Source organism: Papio anubis, chromosome 20 (genome assembly GCF_008728515.1).
Source record: "Papio anubis isolate 15944 chromosome 20, Panubis1.0, whole genome shotgun sequence".
Classification (NCBI taxonomy): Eukaryota; Metazoa; Chordata; class Mammalia; order Primates; family Cercopithecidae; genus Papio; species Papio anubis.
In genome coordinates, this window is record NC_044995.1 from 19,996,665 (window position 1) to 20,016,751 (window position 20,087).

Below are 20,087 nucleotides of genomic sequence, written 5' to 3' on the forward strand. Positions count from 1 at the left end.
CAGATTTTTTTTTTTTTTGAGACACGGTCTCGCTCTGTTGCCCAGGCCGGAGTGCAGTGGCCGATCATAGCTCACTGTAATCTCGATCTCACAGGCTCAAGCTATCCTCCTGCCTCGGCCTTCTGAGTATGTAGCATGAGCCATTATGAGTATAGGCATGAGCCTTCACGCCTGGCCTAAGCCATCACGCCTAGCCTGATTTTTTTTTTTTTTAACTTGGAAAAAATATATACTTCACTCCCACAAAGTATATTTTAGACTCCTGCCCCATTATTCCTAGAGAATTATAATTTCCAAGTAAAGTAAAAACAAAAAAAGTGGTGAAGACAGAAGAGTATTTAACAATATCCCTGTAGAAAATTTTATTGAATATTCTAAGGAATGTACTTGTCCTTTTTGTGTCTCTTGGTAGAAAAAGAATAAACATTAAACTCAGCTTAGTATTTCCAAAGTAATAAGAAACACTCTTGCACATAAGGATACTTTGGGAAACCTCGTTTCCACCACTGTGTTTATTTACACTGAGTGAGTGACAAGGCTCTGTAAAGACGCAGGGGAATTGGTCACTAGCAGGCAAAGCAGACATCAAGTACTGTAAGAAATCAGAGCCGGGCGCGGTGGCTCAAGCCTGTAATCCCAGCACTTTGGGAGGCCGAGGCGGGTGGATCACGAGGTCAGGAGATCGAGACCATCCTGGCTAACACGGTGAAACCCTGTCTCTACTAAAAATACAAAAAACTAGCCGGGCGTGGTGGCGGGCGCCTGTAGTCCCAGCTACTCGGAGGCTGAGGCGGGAGAATGGCGTGAACCTGGGAGGCGGAGCTTGCAGTGAGCCGAGATCGCGCCACTGCACTCCAGCCTGGGTGACACAGCGCGAGACTCCGTCTCAAAAAAAAAAAAAAAAAAAAAAAAGAAATCAGAGACTGACTTCAAAGAAAACTCAGCGTTTACTGATAAATTGGGTTATAATATTACCCCACCAATGGCTGGCCTTCATGCCATGAAAATGCATCCATGTTAATGATGTCACTGTCTTACCTAACTGCAGGTGATGGCTGCCATGACATAGAAATGACATTGAACTTAAGGAAAATACTATACTGTGCAAAATCCTTGTTAAAACCAAACATCATAAATGCATTTGAAGCACAGTGTCTAAGCCACGTAAAATCAAACACCTGATAGTTATTAGCTGGCCTTCTATAAAGAAAGCTTTTTTTCTTTTTGCTTATTTAATGGGGTACAATCAATTATAGACATAATTGATGGCATAGGGAAAATAATTATTTCAAGTAGTTTTTAAACACTAGCTGTATAACTAAGAGGGACATATAAAAACAGGGATTGGCAAACTTTTACTTTACAGGGCCTGAGAGTAAATACAGTCAATCTTCATTCACAGATTCTGTATCTGTGAATTCATCTACTTCCTAAAACTTTTTTGTGTAAACTCAGAGTCAATATTTGCAGCACCTTTGTGGTTATTTGTGGACATCTGAAGAGCGGTGAACAGTTTTGAGTCCCTTAATAGGCATGTTCTCAGCCAAAGTCAAACAAAGTGACTCTCTGTCTTCTTATTTCAGCTCTCATACTGTAAACAAGTGCCCTTTTTATCGTCCATTTAGTACCTTGGCTTCTCGTATTTTTGTGATTGCTGGTGATTTTGCTGTTTCAAAGGGACCCCAAATGGAGTAGTGCTAAAGTGCTGTTGAATGTTGCTATGAATGAGAAAGCGGTCTTGTGTCTTATAGAAAAAATACATGTGTTAGATAAGTTTCATTCAGGCATGAGTTATGGAGCTGTTGGCCATGAGTTCAAGTGTTAATGAATCAATAATATATATTAAGGTGTTTAAATAGAAACACAATAAGGCTGGGCACGGTGGCTCATGCCTGTAATCTCAGCACTTTTGGGAGGCCCAGGCGGGTGGATCACCCGAGGTCAGGAGTTCGAGACCAGCCTAGTCAACATGGTGAAACTCCGTCTCTACAAAATACAAAAATCAGCTGGGCATGGTGACATGCATCTGTATTCCCAGCTACTCTGGGGGCTGAGGCAGGAGATTTCTGGAACCTGGGAGGTGGAGGTTGCAGTGAGCCAAGATCCCACCACTGCACTCCAGCCTGGGTGACACAGTAAGACCCTATCTCAAAAAAAAGAAAACGAAAAAAAAAGCAAGAAAGAAAAAAGAAAGACAAGAAACACAACAAAATAAGCTTATGCATTCATCAGTTGACTAAAATGTGACGAGATGCTTACAGGAAGCTAACCCTGTATTTCCCCTAGAAGCAGTGGAATGGTATGCACTAATTCCATGTTTGCAGCAAGTTTATAGACCATAACTACTGTGAATAGTGAGAACTGACTGTATTTTAGGATGCGTGGGCCATCCGGTCTGTGTAACTACTCGAGTCTGTCCTTGTAGTTCAAATATAGCCATAGACAGTACACAACCAAGTACGGCTATGTTCCAATAAAACTTTTATTTATGGACACTGAAATTTGACATGTATGATTTTCATACTTCACAAAATATTCTCCTTTTCATTTTTTTATTATTTAAAAATATAGAAATGGAAAATATAGGAACGGGCCGGGCGCGGTGGCTCACACCTGTAATCCCAGCACTTTGGGAGGCAGAGGTGGGAGGATCACTTGAGACCAGGAGTTTGAGACCAGCCTGGCCAACATGGTGAAACCCCATCTCTACTAAAAATACAAAAATTAGCCAGGCATGGTGGCGGGCACCTGTAATCCCAGCTACTCAGGAGGCCGAGGTAGGAGAATTGCTGGAACCTGGGAGATGGAGGCTGCAGTGAGTCAAGATCGTGCCACTGCACTCTAGCCTGGGCAACAGAGTCTTGCTCTGTCTCAAAAAAAAAAACACACACACACACACACACACCCCCCCCACACCCATATATACCATTCCTATTTCCTTAGCTATACAACAACTGGCAGCAGGACAGATTTGGCCTGCAGGATATAGCTGCTCTAAAAGAACTGCAATCTGATATTTCAATTACTAGCTTTGTTGTTAGCAATAATATTGGTGTTGCAATTTTAAACTTTTTATAGCGATTTAGTCTAAAACTAATAAATATGTTAATATTGCTAGGAACCAAAATTTGTTAAAGAAAATAAACAGGAATATAAAAGGCAAGAATAAAACCTTGTGATGTTAAATTTAGATTGGTAATGTGAGTATGAACTCATGCTTTGGGTCTCAAGTTTCTTGCCCTGCTTTAATAAAGGGAAAACAATGCCTGATCTAGAACCCAAGATATCTGACTCCATAATCCTGGGCTGTCTGATTTAGCCATACTGCTGCTTTTATTTTTTCTTAGTCTAGGCCTTCTCAAATCTTCCCTCACTTCTCCCTCAAAATCCCTAATAAAGAAGGAATCTGGGGCAGAAGCAAATAAACTATGCCAGGAATCTCCTATAAAATCTTAATGTAAAAGTTACGCTCATTTGCATTCTCCCCCATAATAAGCCTGTGATTAAATGCAAAATAAATACGTAATTTTTAAAAATGCGCTTTTCACCAAATCCTGCAGTCAAGCTGATGCTCTTGAGGATGCAACATTCCCCTCTCTGTTTCGTAGTTGAGGAGAGCGAGGCTCTGGGCCACAATCAATTATCCAGTCACTTCGTCACAGCCCCGCAGGCACACACCCACCACACAATCAGGGGCGTCGTTTCTCAGACACACACTGACTCACACGATCTCCAGGAAAGATCCGAAGAGGAAAACAAACATCAGAAAAACCGCGCCACATTAAAGTTTATCGTGGGTTATATACGCGCTCACAGAAACGCAAGCGCACGCACTCAGTCAACCGGGTGGTCTCACAGTCGCCCACGGTACTCTCAGTCCTACGGAGCTCGACTCAATTCCAGTCACACAATCTCTGTCACAAACCTCATCCCGGTCATCCCCGAGTCTGCCGAGTCACACCGTCTCAAATCCCAACCAGCCACACCCAGTGAAAGAATCCCACTCAGGACCGCGCCAGGGACAGGACCGTGCCAGGGACAGGACCGCGCCAAGGACAGACCCGCAGCGCCGTCCTCGCTCACAGAGCTCCCTAGTTGGCCCTATGGAGAGGCGGTCGCGGGCGCCTTTCTTTAACGCGCCAGCCATCTGTCCCCGCTCCCTTCCAGGCCCTGCCGCCCTTTCCGCAAGCGCTAAGGGACTCGAAGCGCAGCCTCATTGGGACAGGCCTAGCTCCGGCTCGCGGTTCACACAGAGCGTGGGGCTGCACCAGTGAGCGGACCCTTGAGACTGGCCGCGCCTGCGCACTCCGTGAGTGCGCCCGGCCCTCCCAGCAGCCCCCGCGCGCAGCCCGTTAGGCCCCGGGGATTGTGGCCCGATCCGGCCGCGGCTCCCTCTGTTTCGGCATCGCTGTGCCTCGGGTTCGCGTCCCGAGTGCGCAGTCCTGGCCCGAAGCGTCGGTCCTGGCAATCCGTAGGAAAAGCACTGCGGCACGGGGTAAGGAGAGGGGAGCGGGACCACTGCAGTATCGCAGAGCGGCGGGACCCCGCGCCTCAGGCCCGGGTGTGTGTGTCGTGGGCGTGACGGGGCCGGGGCTGGGATGTGACGGCGTCTGTGCGGCTGACTTGGGTGCAGAGCCTATTGTATGAGCGAAGGTTGTTGTGGCCGTGGAGTGCGTGACTGACCCCAGCATCCTCTGCCCACACCGGGCCCAGCTGCAGAGAAATGGCCCTTGGTTAGTTTCTGCGCGCCAGAAAAAAGACTTCCAGCAGAAAGGCTCAGACTAGGCCGGGCCAGGTGGCTCACATCTGTAATCCCAGCGCTCTGGGAGAGCGAGGCGGGAGGATCGCAGGAAGCCAGGAGTTCGAGACCAGCCTGGGCAGCAAAGCGAAACTCCCATCTGTACCAGAAATTTTAAAAATGAGCCGGGTGTGGTGGTGCTCTCCTGTGATCCCAGCTACTGGAGAGGCTGAGGCGGGAGGATGGCTTGAGCCTAGGAGTAGGTCGAGGCTGCAGTGAGCTATGATAGCACCAACTGCACTCCAGCCTGGGCAACAGCGGAACAAGGCTCAGACCCGACCTTGGGATAGGAATGTTAGAACTGAACGAGCCCCCGCTCCCGCCCATGCTTGCTCCTGGAGGGACTCCCACGCCACCTCCCCGCGGACCCGGACCCATGCACGTACACTCACAGGTCTGAAGAGTCCAGCTGCAGGTTTCAGAACCACAGCATTGCTTCCAGGAAGCTACTGTGAACTCCAGTTCCAGCCCCGGGCATCCATGACCCTGATCTTTCTTTGATACTGGGAAGAGTTAACAACACCCTCTCTCTTATGTTACTCTGGTTATGTGTGGGTGGGCGGTAGTGGCATTGTGCCTAATTTAACCATGCGAGGCTGGGCTGCAAGAAAAGCCAGGTTCCCTTCTTAGCCAGTCCTGCCCAACTCTTTAAGAAAAGGGGTCTGAGGGGGAGGAGGAATGAGTTGCTGTTGCCTCTTTAAGTCAAGGTCGAGGCGAGTGGGTGTTTCTGCTTTCTTCTGTGAAATGCATTCTTATTTCTTAGGACATGAGAATATTTGTTTCGTTCTCCATAAATGTCCTGTCCATTGAGTTGATACCTAGGTCCGCTCCCGAGAGCCTGTATGCACATACCCGTTTGGTAGATATTTTTCATTACTTCTGTGGGCCTTCTTTTAATTACTATGTGTAAAGCTCTTAGAACAGAGATTAATAAAACATTTTGCAAGGATTATACATAATATAAAACTAGTTTCTTAGTGGAGAAAAAGAGATAAACTGTTGTTTACCACACTGTTCTGTCTGCTTTGGTATACTTTTACTGAATTTAGGAATGTTACTTGATTGTGTTCATTCATAGAAGAATCTTGATAGTGAAAATAGCCCGTCGTTTTGATGAAGAACAGTTAAAGAACTGATGGGTGTTACTTATTTGTGCCATGCTGTTGTTTATTTTCCCGAAACCCACTCATGTCCCAGGCTTATAGAATCACAATTTTCTTAACAACTAAAAGATATTCCCTCTTCACAACTCTGTTTTTAATTTTATTTGTATGAAAATAGTTTAATTGGGTGGGCGCAGTGGCTCATGCCTGTAATCTCAGCACTTTGGGAGGCTGAGGTGGGCAGATCACCTGAGGTCAGGAGTTTGAGACTAGCCTGGTCAATATGGTGAAACCCCGTCTCTACTAAAAATATAAAAATTAACTGGGCATGGTGGCGCATGCCTGTAATCCCAGCTACTAGGGGTGCTGAGGCAGAAGAATTGCTTGAACCCGTGATGCAGAGGTTGTGGTGAGCCGAGATCCTGCTATTACACTCCAGCCTGGGTGACAGAGTGAGATTCTGGCTTCAAAAAAAAGAAAGTCCTGGTTTAAGCTGCCAACTATTTTTAGTACTATTCAGAACAGATTTTCTCCATCCCCTACCACCCAGTCATCTTCACTCTATAATAATAAAATTTAAGTTGCCCGTAGTCTCACCGTGCAGAATAAATATTACTATTCTAATGTTTGTTTTTCCATTTTTTTCTGTGCACTTGTGCACTGTGTTTGTTTTCCAAAATAGAATCACAATTGATCATTTAAGGAGACAAAGACTCTCCAACACTTTGTTTGAAAAACGAAAAAGAGGCCGGGCGCGGTGGCTCAAGCCTGTAATCTCAGCACTTTGGGAGGCCGAGACGGGCGGATCGTGAGGTCAGGAGATCGAGACCATCCTGGCTAACACTGTGAAACCCCTCTCTACTAAAAAATACAAAAAAAGAAGCCGGGCGTGGTGGCTCACACCTGTAATCCCAGCACTTTGGAAGGCCAAGGCGGGTGGATCACCTGAGGTCGGGAGTTCGAGACCAGCCTGACCAACATGTTGAAACCCTGTCTCTACTAAAAATACAAAATTATGCCGGGTGCGGTGACTCACGCCTGTAATTCCAGCACTTTGGAAGGCTGAGGTGGGCGGATCACGAGGTCAGGAAGTCGAGACCATCCTAACACAGTGAAACCCCACCTCTACTAAAAAAATACAAAAAATTAGCCGGGCGTGGTGGCGGGCACCTGTAGTCCCAGCTACTGGGGAGGCTGAGGCAGGAGAATGGTGTGAACCCAGGAGGCAGAGTTGCAGTGAGCCCAGATCGTACCACTACACTCCAGCCTGGGCGACAGAGCCAGACTCCATCTCAAAAAAAAAAAAAAAAAAAGGCTGGGCGCGGTGGCTCAAGCCTGTAATCTCAGCACTTTGGGAGGCCGAGACGGGCGGATCGTGAGGTCAGGAGATCGAGACCATCCTGGCTAACACCGTGAAACCCCTCTCTACTAAAAAATACAAAAAAAGAAGCCGGGTGAGGTGGCGGGCGCCTGTAGTCCCAGCTACTCGGGATGCTGAGGCAGGAGAATGGCGTGAATCCGGGAGGCGGAGCTTGCAGTGAGCCGAGATTGCGCCACTGCACTCCAGCCTGCGTGACAGAGCGAGACTCCGTCTCAAAAAAAAAAATAAAAAAAAAAAAAAAAAAAATTAGCCAGGCGTGGTGGTGTATGCCTGTAATCTCAGCTACTTGGGAAGCTGAGGCAGGAGAACCACTTGAACCCGGGAGGTGGAGGTTGCAGTGAGCCGAGATCATGCCATTGCACTCTAGCCTGGGCAACAGGAGCAAAACTGTCTCAAAAAAAAAAAAAAAGTATTTAATATGATACCTTATCAAAGCAAAATTCTTGAGCTGGTTTTGTGATATGGAATGATGTCCCTTTGGAGCTACTAGGGATGGAAAGCAACAGGGCCCTTGCTCTACTTTTTGATTTCTGTGAATCCTTTTTTGATAACATTATTAAGAAGAATTACATAGGCCAGACGCAGTGGCTCATCCCTGTAATCCCAGCACTTTGGGAGGCCGAGGCGGGCAGATCACGAGGTCAGGAGATTGAGACCATCCTGGCCAACATGGTGAAACCTCGTGTGTACTGAAATACAAAAAATTAGCCGGGCGTAGTGATGGGTGCCTGTAGTCCCAGTTACTGGGGAGGCTGAGGCAGGGGAATCGCTTGCACCCAGGAGGCAGAGGTTGCGGTGAGCCAAGATCGTGCCACTGCATTCCAGCCTGGCGACAGAGCAAGATTCCATCTCAAAAAAAAAAAAAAAAAAGAATTACATTTTCAAGCCTAGTTCTAACATTTATCAATGTTTTAAGAGCAGTGCTGAAAAATCTCAAGAAGTTTTTAGAGAAAGGGACTACTATTAAAATTATTAAAGATAATTTATCAGCAAATACCAAATTTTGAAATTGAAAATAATTGAAGATAATTTTTAAAATAATGGAATGAGGGGTATGTAATGTTTTTCACTGAATTTAGTGCTTACAGTAAGCCATTTTAAGTGCTTTATGTATTATGTTCTTAACCTTCACAACAACCCTATAAGGTAGGTACTGTTGATTCCTTAATTTATCTCTGAGGAAACGGAGACACTGAAAATTAATGTGTCCAAATTCTCACAGTTAATAATTCCCAGAGCTCTGTTCATATCCTGAATCTTGACAACAAAGCCTGTATTTTTAATAAATGAGAATCTGCCACCTCCCAACATTGTATATGTTCTTTTAGTCTGACTCCCATAACTAGTAATTTATCATGAATATCTTCGTTCTTTAATTAATATGGGCCAATGCCATCAATAATAATTGCATAATATGCTATAATATAGTGGAACATCATTTATTCAACTTGTTGCCTACTGTTACATATTTGATTTCAGGTTGTCGTAAATTATTCTTTTTTTTTTGAGACGGAATCTCTCTCTGTTGCCCAGGCTGAAGTGCAATGGTACAATCTCGGCTCACTGCAACCTCTGCCTCCCAGGTTCAAGTGATTCTCCTGCCTCAGCCTCCCAAGTAGCTGGGATTACAGGTGTCCGCCACCATGCCAAGCTAATTTTTGTATTATTAGTAGAGATGGAATTTCATCATGTTGGCCAGCCTGGTCTCAAACTGCTGACCTCAAGTGACCTGCCTGCCTCGGCCTCCCAAAGTGTTGGTTACAGGTGTGAGCCACTGTGCCCAGCCAGTAAACTATTCTTTGATGAACTCTCTTGCAATACATCTTTGTATACTTTTACAAATATTTCCTAATGATAAATTCCTAAAAGTGGAATTTCTGGGTTGAATTATGAGACATTTATAAAGTACTCACAATATGCCAGATCCTGTGCCAGTCCTCAGGGGAAATACAGTGACCAAAATGACATGGTTGGTATCCTTAGGTTGTTTGTTATCTTTCAAGGTAGATAAGCCTTTGCAAGAATAAGACTGAGATAGATGAGGTAAAGGTCATTGAAGAAGTCAGATGGCATGGCTTGAGAGGTCACGGGAAGGAGACAGCTGATTATAGCAAGCATTGTCAGGTCATGGCCAAATAATACCAAACTCATGGGGTTCCTATGGGGTAATGGATTTTATGTAATAAGCATATGCCTTATAGTTTTTATTCTCATGATGTTGATGCAAATGAACAGGACAAGATTCAGCAACTCCTAGGAGGGCCTCATGGCTAAAACAACTCTTTGAGAAGCAAAACAAAAGCTTGGTCAAGAAGTCATGAGAAGTAGCAGCAGTGAAACAAGGCATTAATTGAAGATGTGTAGCCATGTTTATGTAAGCAGAACTCCAACATACATGAACACACTTAGAAATAATGGAGTCAGTTCAAATTTTGGAAGCTGAAATCAACAAAACCAGTAAAAACATAGCAGCGTTTTTTAAGATAGTTTTTTCTCCAAGTTCAAGGGATGACTACTTTAAAAAGTATCTAACCTATTTAAAGAACCTTTTCCGGCCGGGCGTGGTGGCTCAAGCCTGTAATCCCAGCACTTTGGGAGGCCGAGACGGGCGGATCAGGAGGTCAGGAGATCGAGACCATCTTGACTAACACGGTGAAACCCCGTCTCTACTAAAAAATACAAAAAACTAGCCGGGCGAGGTGGCGGGCGCCTGTAGTCCCAGCTACTCGGGAGGCTGAGGCAGGAGAATGGCGTGAACCCGGGAGGCGGAGCTTGCAGTGAGCTGAGATCCGGTCACTGCACTCCAGCCTGGGCGCAGAAGAGCGACCCCCGCTCGTACTCACTCATAAGTGGGAAGGAAACACTGAGAGGCATCAGTAGATAGTGATCTTGATTTTCTTTTTGCTTACATTTATTTCATGATTCTACATGACCATATATATATTTGAAATATGGACTTTAACTTTGAATAGTGGAAAACGTTCTTTTTTTTTTTTGAGACGGAGTCTCGCTCTGTCGCCCAGGCTGGAGTGCAGTGGCCGGATCTCAGCTCACTGCAAGCTCCGCCTCCCGGGTTCACGCCATTCTCCGGCCTCAGCCTCCCGAGTAGCTGGGACTACAGGCGCTCGCCACCTCGCCCGGCTAGTTTTTTGTATTTCTTAATAGAGACGAGGTTTCACCGTGTTAGCCAGGATGGTCTCGATCTTCTGACCTCGTGATCCGCCCGTCTCGGCCTCCCAAAGTGCTGGGATTACAGGCTTGAGCCACCGCGCCCAGCCGCCTCTCAGTGTTTCTTTGTGCTGATTTGTATGTATACTTTACAGATGTCCTCATAATGTTCATTTTATTTTTCTAAGAGATTGTATATCTTTAATATTTTATATGTCCTTGTATATTTTCTAAAACTTAGTATTTAGAGATTCATACACACACACACACACACACACATATGCTCTCTCTCTCTCTCTCTCTCACATCTGTTTTTGCTGTACCTTAACAGGATCATACCACTCACAACTGTTACTGCATTCTTCGCTCAACAAACTGTACTGAACATATTTCCATCTTTCCAGTTAAAGAGCTACATCATCAGCGGTGGTGAAACCGAGCCTAGCATCCCAGCACTTTGGGGAGGCAGGGGCGAAGGCAGATCCGCCGATCAGGAGATCGAGACCAGCCTGGCTAAAAGCGGTGAAACCGTCTCTACTAAAAATACAAAAACCTTGGTGAGGGTGGCCGAGCCTGTATAGTCAAAGCTACTCAGGGGGGGCAAGAGGCAGGAGGGAGATAAAGTGAACCAGGGGCCCGGGCTTGCAGTGAGAGCTGAGATCGGCAGCTACGCTCAGCCTGGGCAACAGAGCTGAGACTCCCGTCTAAAGCGAGGCCCGTGGTGGCTCAAGCCTGTAATCCCAGCACTTTGGGAGGCCGAGGCCGAGGCGGATCAGGTCAGAGGTCCCGGGGGCCATCCTGGCTAACCGCAGTGAAACCCGTCTCTACTAAAAAATACAAAAAAACAGCGAGGCGCTTGATGGGCGCTATGATCAACTACTCGGGAGGCTGAGGCAAGAATGCGTGAACCGGAGATGAGGAGCTTGCAGTGAGCTGAGATCCGACCACTGCACTCCAGCCTGGAAGCGGCAGAAGCGAGACCGTCTCAAAAGAGCTACATCATCATTTTTTTAAATGACAGCAGTTTGTTTTACTCTATGGATGCTTTATGATTTATTTAACCTGTTTTCTATTGAAGGACATTTAGGTTCTTTCCAGCTTTTTTCTATTATGAACAATATCCACATACTCTTACACATACCTTTGATCATATGTACAGTTATTTTTTTAATCCCCAAAGTAGAATTTCTGAATCAAAGAGTGTGTATGGTTTAAATGCTGCTCATACATACTTTAAAATCTATATAGTCTGCAGTATACTGGTTAGAATGTTCATTTGCTCTCATGCTTACTAATATGGGCATCAGTACCAGATACCTGTTGGCAAGTTGATGTGTTATTTTTATTTCATTTTATTTTATTTTATTTTTAGTGAATCATGCATGCCAGTTTTCTCTCACTGGAATAGAAATTCTGGGTTTCAGAGAAAAGAGCTAGAGTTGAAGGAAAGCTGACTCTGTGGTTAGATAAATGATTCCAAATGCAGCTTTGCTACTCATAAACTGCATTTCTACAAGTGATTTTATTTCCTTTTTTTTTTTTTCTCAAGACGGAGTCTCGCTTTATCTCCCAGGCTGGAGTGCAATGGCGCAATCTCGGCTCACTGCAACCTCCGCCCCCACCAAGTCCAAGCAATTTTCCTGCCTCACCTGGGATTACAGGTGTCTGCCACCATACCCAGCTAATTTTTGTATTTTTAGTAGAGACAGGGTTTTACCACGTTGGTCAGGCTGGTCTCGAACTCCTGACCTCAGGTGATTCACCTGCCTCGGCCTCCCAAAGTGCTGGGATTATAGACGTGAGCCACCACACCCAGCCCAAGTGGTTTTATTTCTCTTCGTGTGAATTTCTGATCCATTGCATGGATAGAATAATTATTGTGCTAAAGAGCCATCCTGAGTATAGAGTTAATATATTTAAAACAGGCCAGGTGCGGTGGCTCACATCTGTAATCCCAGCACTTTGGAAGGCCAAGGGGGGCAGATCACGAGTTCGAGACCAGCCTGGTGAATATAGTGAAACCCCGTCTCTACTAAAAATACAAAAATTAGTTGGGTGTGGTGGTGTGCGCCTGTAGTCTTAGCTACTTGGGTGGCTGAGGCAGAAGAATCGCTTGAACCCAGGAATTGGAGGTTGCAGTGAGCCAAGATTGTGCCACTGCACTCCAGCCTGGGCAATAAGAGAGAGACTCAATCTCAAAAAAAAGAAAAAAGATATATATATATATATATTTATTTATATATGTATGTATATATACACATGCACATATAACTTTTAATGTCTGGGAATTCTTAGTGGAAAGTAGGAGCATTTGTATTTATCCAGAATGAAATGGAGGCATGATCCATGCCTGGCTTCCAGCCTAGGTTACATGGAAGGGCCAATAGATAGATTCATTTCCAGGAGACAATGCTGGATGATTCCTAGGATTCCCCAGGCTGGGAAAGGGGAGTGAGTAGGCCCAGGGAGGTTGCAGAGAGAGTTATTCTAGCTCTTGCAGAAGCAGGGCTGCCAGTGCAACAATTTTAATAATTAATGGCCAAACACTTGGAAGCCGGTCTTTACTTAGCGTTCTCTCACATGTCACGAGTGGGATCTAGAGCAGATCCATAGAGCACAGAGGGAGGGGAGGGTGTAGTTTTAGATGAGTGCATGAAGCCCTTATCAGCCCTCTGGAATTAGTAGATTAGATTTCGTCAGGCTCCCTCAATTTCCTCTTTTGCCTATGTATGTATGCATTAATGCGTTAGGGGCTGTGGTGGGAGATCAGAAGGAGGGAAGGTCCCTTGAAGTAACTCAAGTCATTGGGGATTTCTGAGGTCCATCTGATCTCATGGCTTTGTTTTCCTCCCCCTAGATCAGCCTCTGTGAACTCAGTGCTTCTCCTGGCAAGTAAACCTCAAGGAGGACTGACCAGTTCTTGAATTTCTATACCATGGCCCTTGTAAGTTTTTTTCTCCTTCTGGGAATACTATCATGTTAAGGTCCTGTCACCATTTTTTTATCCTGAAACTTCCTAACTGGAAGAACCTTCTTTCAGTTCTTCCATATCCAGTGGCGGGTGAACCACAATGTTTGTCCTATGAACACTCTTTATTCTAGTCATTGTTCTTTTATTTGTTGAACAAATCATTCAGCGTCTCCTATATGTGCTCAGTCTTCTGCTAAAAGCTGCGATGGAGGAAAAATGAAATCTCTTAAATATTTGACCAGTCTTTGTGAGTTGATAAGAGAGGATGGGCCCATTTAGCCACTTACAGGAAAACTGAACTTTTCCAGACTTGAGTTTTCCAAGTGTGTAAGATAAGGGTCGTGGCTGGGCATGGTGGCTTGCACCTGTAATCCCACCCATTCAGGAGGCTGACATGGAAGGATTGCTTGAGCCCAGGAGTTCGAGGCTACAGTGAAGCTATGGATGTGCCACTGTACTCCAGCCTGGGTGACAGAGGGAGACCCTGTCTCTTAAAAAAAAAAGAAAAAGGGCCGGGCGCGGTGGCTCAAGCCTGTAATCCCAGCACTTTGGGAGGCCGAGACGGGCGGATCACGAGGTCAGAAGATCGAGACCATCCTGGCTAACACAGTGAAACCCCGTCTCTACTAAAAAATACAAAAAACTAGCCGGGCGAGGTGGCAGGCGCCTGTAGTCCCAGCTACTCGGGAGGCTGAGGCAGGAGAATGGTGTAAACCCGGGAGGTGGAGCTTGCAGCGAGCTGAGATCCGGCCACTGCACTCCAGCCTGGGCGACAGAGTGAGACTCCGTCTCAAAAAAAAAAAGAAAAAGTTAAAAAACAAAAAGGTAAGAGTTGCTGTTAGCTGGCCTCAGCCTCAGTGTATCATAAGATCTCATGCTCTGTGAGGCTTTTAGGACTGATTAGGGGTGTGGCTAGGTCTTACACACAGAGAGATCTGAGATCTTCTCTTGGAATTCCTGAGTTACATAGGAACAAGATTCTATTTTTGGTTGAACAGGATGTGCTGGTCTAGAATGACATCTTTGTGATTCTGGATTATGCTGTATCAGTATCCTTTAACTCAGGAATCAGGAAGGCATACAGTGAGGGATGGAAAGTGATAGCATGTGAGAAGGTAATCCAGGTACATAAGTAGTCACGTTGACTCCCAGAATTGAGGAGGATCTTAAGGTTTTGTCCAACCAAAATATCTAAGTATAGAAGAATGATTAAATCTCACATATGCATTGTATAGACTATTATACAACCAATTTTTTTTTTTTTTGATACGGGGTTTTGCTTTTGTTGGCCGGGCTGGAGTGCAATGGTGCCATCTTGGCTCACCAAAACCTCTGCCTCCTGGGTTCAAGCGATTCTGCTGCCTTAGCCTCCCGAGTAGCTAGAATTAGAGGTGTGCGCCACCAGGCCCAACTAATTTTGTATTTTTAGTAGAGACAGGGTTTCTCCTGTTGGTCAGGCTGATCTCGAACTCCCGACCTCAGGTGATCTTCCCACCTCGGCCTCTCAAAGTGCTAGGATTACAGGCGTGAGCCACGGTGCCCAGCCTATATAACCACATTTTTAACAGTCATGATTAGAAAAATGCTTATGATATGATCTGCTTCTAGGACAAACTTAGAAGACATTCTCTAATTGCATTTAGATCCTTTTCTAAAATAAAGATATTATACGGAGGGAGGCTTTAAAAAACAATCTGTTATTTAAGGAGAAAGGGGTGGAAGAACTCACCTTCCTTGGGAATTTATGAGGGAGACATAGTAGGCAAAGGCTTATATACAGTATTTCATTTAATTGGAAAACTGATTTTTTTTTCTTTCCCAGGCATGTCTAGATTAAGATTTGCCGGAGTATAAGAGGCTGTGTCTGTAGCAACAGGATCCTTCAGGAACCCAGGCACTTTGCTTCAGGCACACTCATTTCCTGACTCGCTGTGTTGCAGGCTTCCAGCCGGAGCCTGTTTTCTTACCATATGGTCCACTTCCTGCAATATCTCTTCCCTCTTTTCTCCTTCTATCTTAAAATACATTTTCTTCCATTTCATTTATAATGTGTGGTTTGTCATTTCAGCGATCGGTGATGTTCAGTGATGTATCCATAGACTTCTCTCCGGAAGAGTGGGAATACCTGGACTTGGAACAGAAGGACTTGTACAGAGATGTGATGTTGGAGAACTACAGCAACTTGGTCTCTCTGGGTAAGGTCAACTGCTTCTAGGAATTTAAACTCTGTTCTCTGTAACATCAACTTTTTTTTTTTTTTTTTTTTTTGAGACGGAGTCTCGCTCTGTCGCCCAGGCTGGAGTGCAGTGGCGCGATCTCGGCTCACTGCAAGCTCCGCCTCCCGGGTTCACGCCATTCTCCCGCCTCAGCCTCCGAGTAGCTGGGACTACAGGCGCCCGCCACCACGCCCGGCTAGTTTTTTGTATTTTTAGTAGAGACGGGGTTTCACCATGTTAGCCAGGATGGTCTCGATCTCCTGACCTCGTGATCCACCCGCCTCGGCCTCCCAAAGTGCTGGGATTACAGGCTTGAGCCACCGCGCCCGGCCAACATCAACTTTTTCCTCTGGAAATTTCAAGAGTATCTTTTAGGAAACTATCTAAATTTTTGCTCCACTTTCTAAAGGGAACACTTTGAGCTTTATTTCACTGGAAGTGAGCACCTTCATTAAGCACATCCACCCTCCCCATCCTTAAGTAGCCCTTGGGCCTTCCTTAATAACGAAGGGGCTGGGTTTGAGATCTTTGTGATTTGTAGCCTTACCAGTGTCAAAGAAAACAAGTTTCACTTTGTGTTTGGATTCAGAATTACTTTAGATGTTTTGTTGCTTGTTGGTGTATTTGTAAGGGAAATAGCTAGATCCTGTTTATTGAGTTTACTCTATCAAAAGAATACATATGATTTATGTAGTGGTAAAATGGATCAACAGCATTTATTTACAATTCAAGAGAACTCATACCTTTCATTAATAAACAAACATACTCAATTTTACCAGCTTTACCTACTTTTATGATTGAAAATTAAAAACGTAAGAATTTTGTTCATGTGTTTTATTGCACAGCAAGATGAGTATAGTTAATAATAATGTGTATTGTATATTTCAAAATGGCTACAAGAGAGTGTTTTTAATGTCCTCACTACAAAGAAAAGAAATAATAAATATTTGAGGTGATGGATATGCTAATTACCCTGATTTGCTAATTCCACAGTAACATGTATCAAAACATCGCATTGTAGCCTATAAATATATACAATTATTAGTCAAAAGACAAAATAATTATTAGTGAGTATATGGAAAAACTGGAACCCTCATACATTACAGTGGGAATGTAAGATGTTAAAGATACGACCCTGTAATTCTCCTAAATGTTTACTCAAGAGAAATAAAAACATGTGTCTATACAAAGATGTATAAGTATTCACAGCAGCATTATTCACAATGTCTAAATAAATGGATAAATAAAATATGGCACAGTCATACAATAGACTACTCATTGAAGGACCAAACTCCTGATACATGTTATAGCATGCAAGAATATCAAAAACACGATGCTAAGTGAAAGAAGCCAGATGCAAAAGATTACATATTATATGATTCTGTTTATATAAAATGCCCAGAAAAAGCAAATCTGTAGAGACAAAAAGAAGATCAATGGATGTCTGGGGCTGGGAGTAGGAATGAGGATTGACTGCCAGTGACCAGCAGGGATGTTTGGGGGATGATGGAAATATTCTAAGTGTTGATTGTGGTGATGTTTGCACAACTCTGTAAATTTACTAAAAATCATTGAATTGTACACTTAGGTAGATTTTATGTTACATAAATTATATTGCAGTAAAGCTGTTAAAATCCAAGAACTTTACATTTAATTTAACATTGTTTGAATATCCAAGAAATAATAATACATCTCCTAGGAAGCTTATTTTTCCTCTCAGCAAAAGAAGAATAACCAATAGCTAATGAAATATGAATAGTGTTTGGTATATACTCTAGGCAATGTTTAGATACAGACATATATAAATATAGTATTAACAATAATCATATAAGATAGGTACTATGATTATCCCTATTTTATAGGGAAGGAAAAGGTAGCATAGAAGTAACTTGCCCAAGGCCACACAACTGGGACGTGACTCAGGCAGGATCTGCACCCAGCAGTCTGTGATCTCAACCACTATTGCCTCTGAAGAAGAAACACTTATATGAATATAGATTTTGAAAAGATTTTTTCATTCCTTGTTTAATCTCTATTTATTGTGTAACCTTAATGTACATGTTTTTAAAACATCTTTCACTTCTTTGTTTTGCCTTATCAATTACTGTTTTGACATATAATTTAACCAAGTCTGAATCAAAGTAATTTTGATTTATTTTTTATTTTCATGTACCTTATATTCCTTTTCTTCTAAACAGGATGCTTCATTTCTAAACCAGATGTGATTTCCTTATTGGAACAAGGAAAAGAGCCTTGGAAAGTTGTGAGGAAAGGAAGAAGACAATATCCAGGTGAGGGCCAGTTGGGCAGCCATCACCACAGGGAGCCCCAGATGGTTGGGGAAGAGGCACATCCTTATGTTGTTTAGAAAGCCCTCTTGAAAGGTCTGTGGCCCAAGGAGGAAAGGTCTGCAACCTGGGGAGCAAATTAAGGTCTTAGTTGGGGGTACTAAAATAACCACTTATTTGTCCCATTTACCACTCTTCTTTTTTATTATTGTTCTATCTAGTTTTCCTCCTCTTTGATGGAACTGAGGGGTGGGGTGGTGCTCTCTTTGGCTCACTGTTGACAACCATTGTATATTTTGATTCAGTTGCTTTCCTCTTTTGCATTTTTTTTTTTCCTGAGATGGAATTTTGCTCTTGTTGCCAGGCTGGAGTGCAATGGCACGATCTCGGCTCACTGCAGCCTCCACCTTCTGGGTTCAGCGATTCTCCTGCCTCAGCCTCCCGAGTAGCTGGGTTTATAGGCACGTGCCATCGCGCCTGGCTAATTTTTGTATTTTTAGTAGAGACGGGGTTTTGCCATGTTAGTAGAGACAGGGTTTTGCCATGTTGGCGAGGCTGGTCTTGAACTCCTGACCTCAGGTGATCCGCCCACCTCAGCCTCCCAAAGTGCTGAGATTACAGATGTGAGCCACCGTGCCCGGCCCCTCTTTTGCATTTATAGTGTCAGCTGAAGAATGACAAAGTTCATACATTTGGAAAGGAGTGCTTTAATTTTCATAAAGGGTTGCAGCTTGCAAGGTGGTTATTCTGACAGACTGGGAAGTGTAGCCTAGGTTTCTGCCCAGAGACAGGCACTTCAAGGGAGGTAGAGGGTAAGACAGAAACATATGCTGAATGTTAGCCAAGTATACATGTTCAACAGGCTACAGGAGGAGCTATGAATACTCAGGAAGGAGACTGTACACATGCATATTAGGTTAACATAAGTCCTATGATCACTTTAGGGTAGAGATTTAACATTTAAATGCATTATAAGTAGGACCTATACATTAAAAGGGTAAATGTAGGACACAAGTCCATGATCTGTGTATCCTTGGGAGACCAGTCAAAACCAGTCCAAGGCTGTAAGTTGTTTATCAAGAACAAGCTGTGGACTGGAATAGCTGTCATGTTGGAACCATAAAAACAGGAGTGTGGAGTGGTGGGGGAGTGTTCTGATGAAGTAAGCGAAAGGGTCTTTCAGCCTTTGATTTTCTCAAGCTGACTTTTGAGAAAATCTAATGATCAGAAAGGTGAAAGGGATTGGAAGCAAATGGGTCATGACCAGCCTTCTGTTCCGCCATGTGCCATGACTGGGAACTTAAAGTTTGGGGGTCTTTAGCCAAAAGAGGGTCCTTCAGTCTGTCGGGGTTTAGGACTTTTACTTCGGTTTTTAATAAATAGATAGGTGGCCTCGGAGTACAGTGGTAAACAACCAGTCAAGTTTCTATTCCCACCGAATTTACCTTGTAATAAGAAAAACGTAATACCTATAAATAAATAGGAAATACAATGTCAGGTAATGAGAGTGCTATAACGAAAAGTATGCAGTGTAAGGGGATGGAGATGTGCTATGGGAAGATTATTTTAGTTATCAGAGAAGCCTTTTTTCCCCCATCTTTTCTCATAAATTATTAAAGGAAAATAAAAGACTACAAAAACGGTATGCTTGATATTATAATCATATGTGTGTTATCAGCAACTAAAGTTTCATATGAATTATTCTAGAAGATAGCTCCTAGATCACAGAATATCATTCTTACTTGCTTTTTCCATCTATGTATCTATCTATCTTCACATTAAGAAGAAATATGGATATAGTAGACTCTAGAGAGAATGATCTCATTATCTTTCATTTACCTTGTCTAGGTGCTGTTTTCATCTCTCTTTGCAGCTCTTGTTTCACATGTTTTTGTTTTGGTTTTTTTTTGAGACGGAGTCTCGCTCTGTTGCCCAGGCTGTAGTGCAGTGGTGCAATCTCGGCTCACTGCAAGTTCCACCTCCCAGTTTCTCGCCATTCCTCCTGCCTCAGCCTCCCGAGAAGCTGGGACTACAGGCGCCCGCCACCATGCCCAGCTAAGTTTTTGTATTTTTTTTTAGTAGAGTCAGGATTTCACCACATTAGCCAGGTTGGTCTCGATCTCCTGACCTTGTGTTCTGCCCGGCTTGGCCTCTCAAAGTGC

At 44.0% G+C, this 20,087-nt stretch overlaps 1 protein-coding gene across 1 annotated transcript in view; it reads left to right on the plus strand.

The window, feature by feature from the left end:
• The first annotated feature begins 4,110 nt into the window (after positions 1-4,110).
• LOC101025724 (zinc finger protein 82 homolog) overlaps positions 4,111-20,087 on the plus strand; it is a 28,150-nt gene continuing 12,173 nt past the window's right edge. The window contains exons 1-4 of the mRNA XM_009194236.4: positions 4,111-4,495; positions 13,308-13,394; positions 15,490-15,616; positions 17,836-17,928. Coding sequence (XP_009192500.1) covers positions 13,386-13,394; positions 15,490-15,616; positions 17,836-17,928 — 229 coding nt within the window. The 5' untranslated portion in view covers positions 4,111-4,495; positions 13,308-13,385. The remainder of the gene's footprint in view (positions 4,496-13,307; positions 13,395-15,489; positions 15,617-17,835; positions 17,929-20,087) is intronic.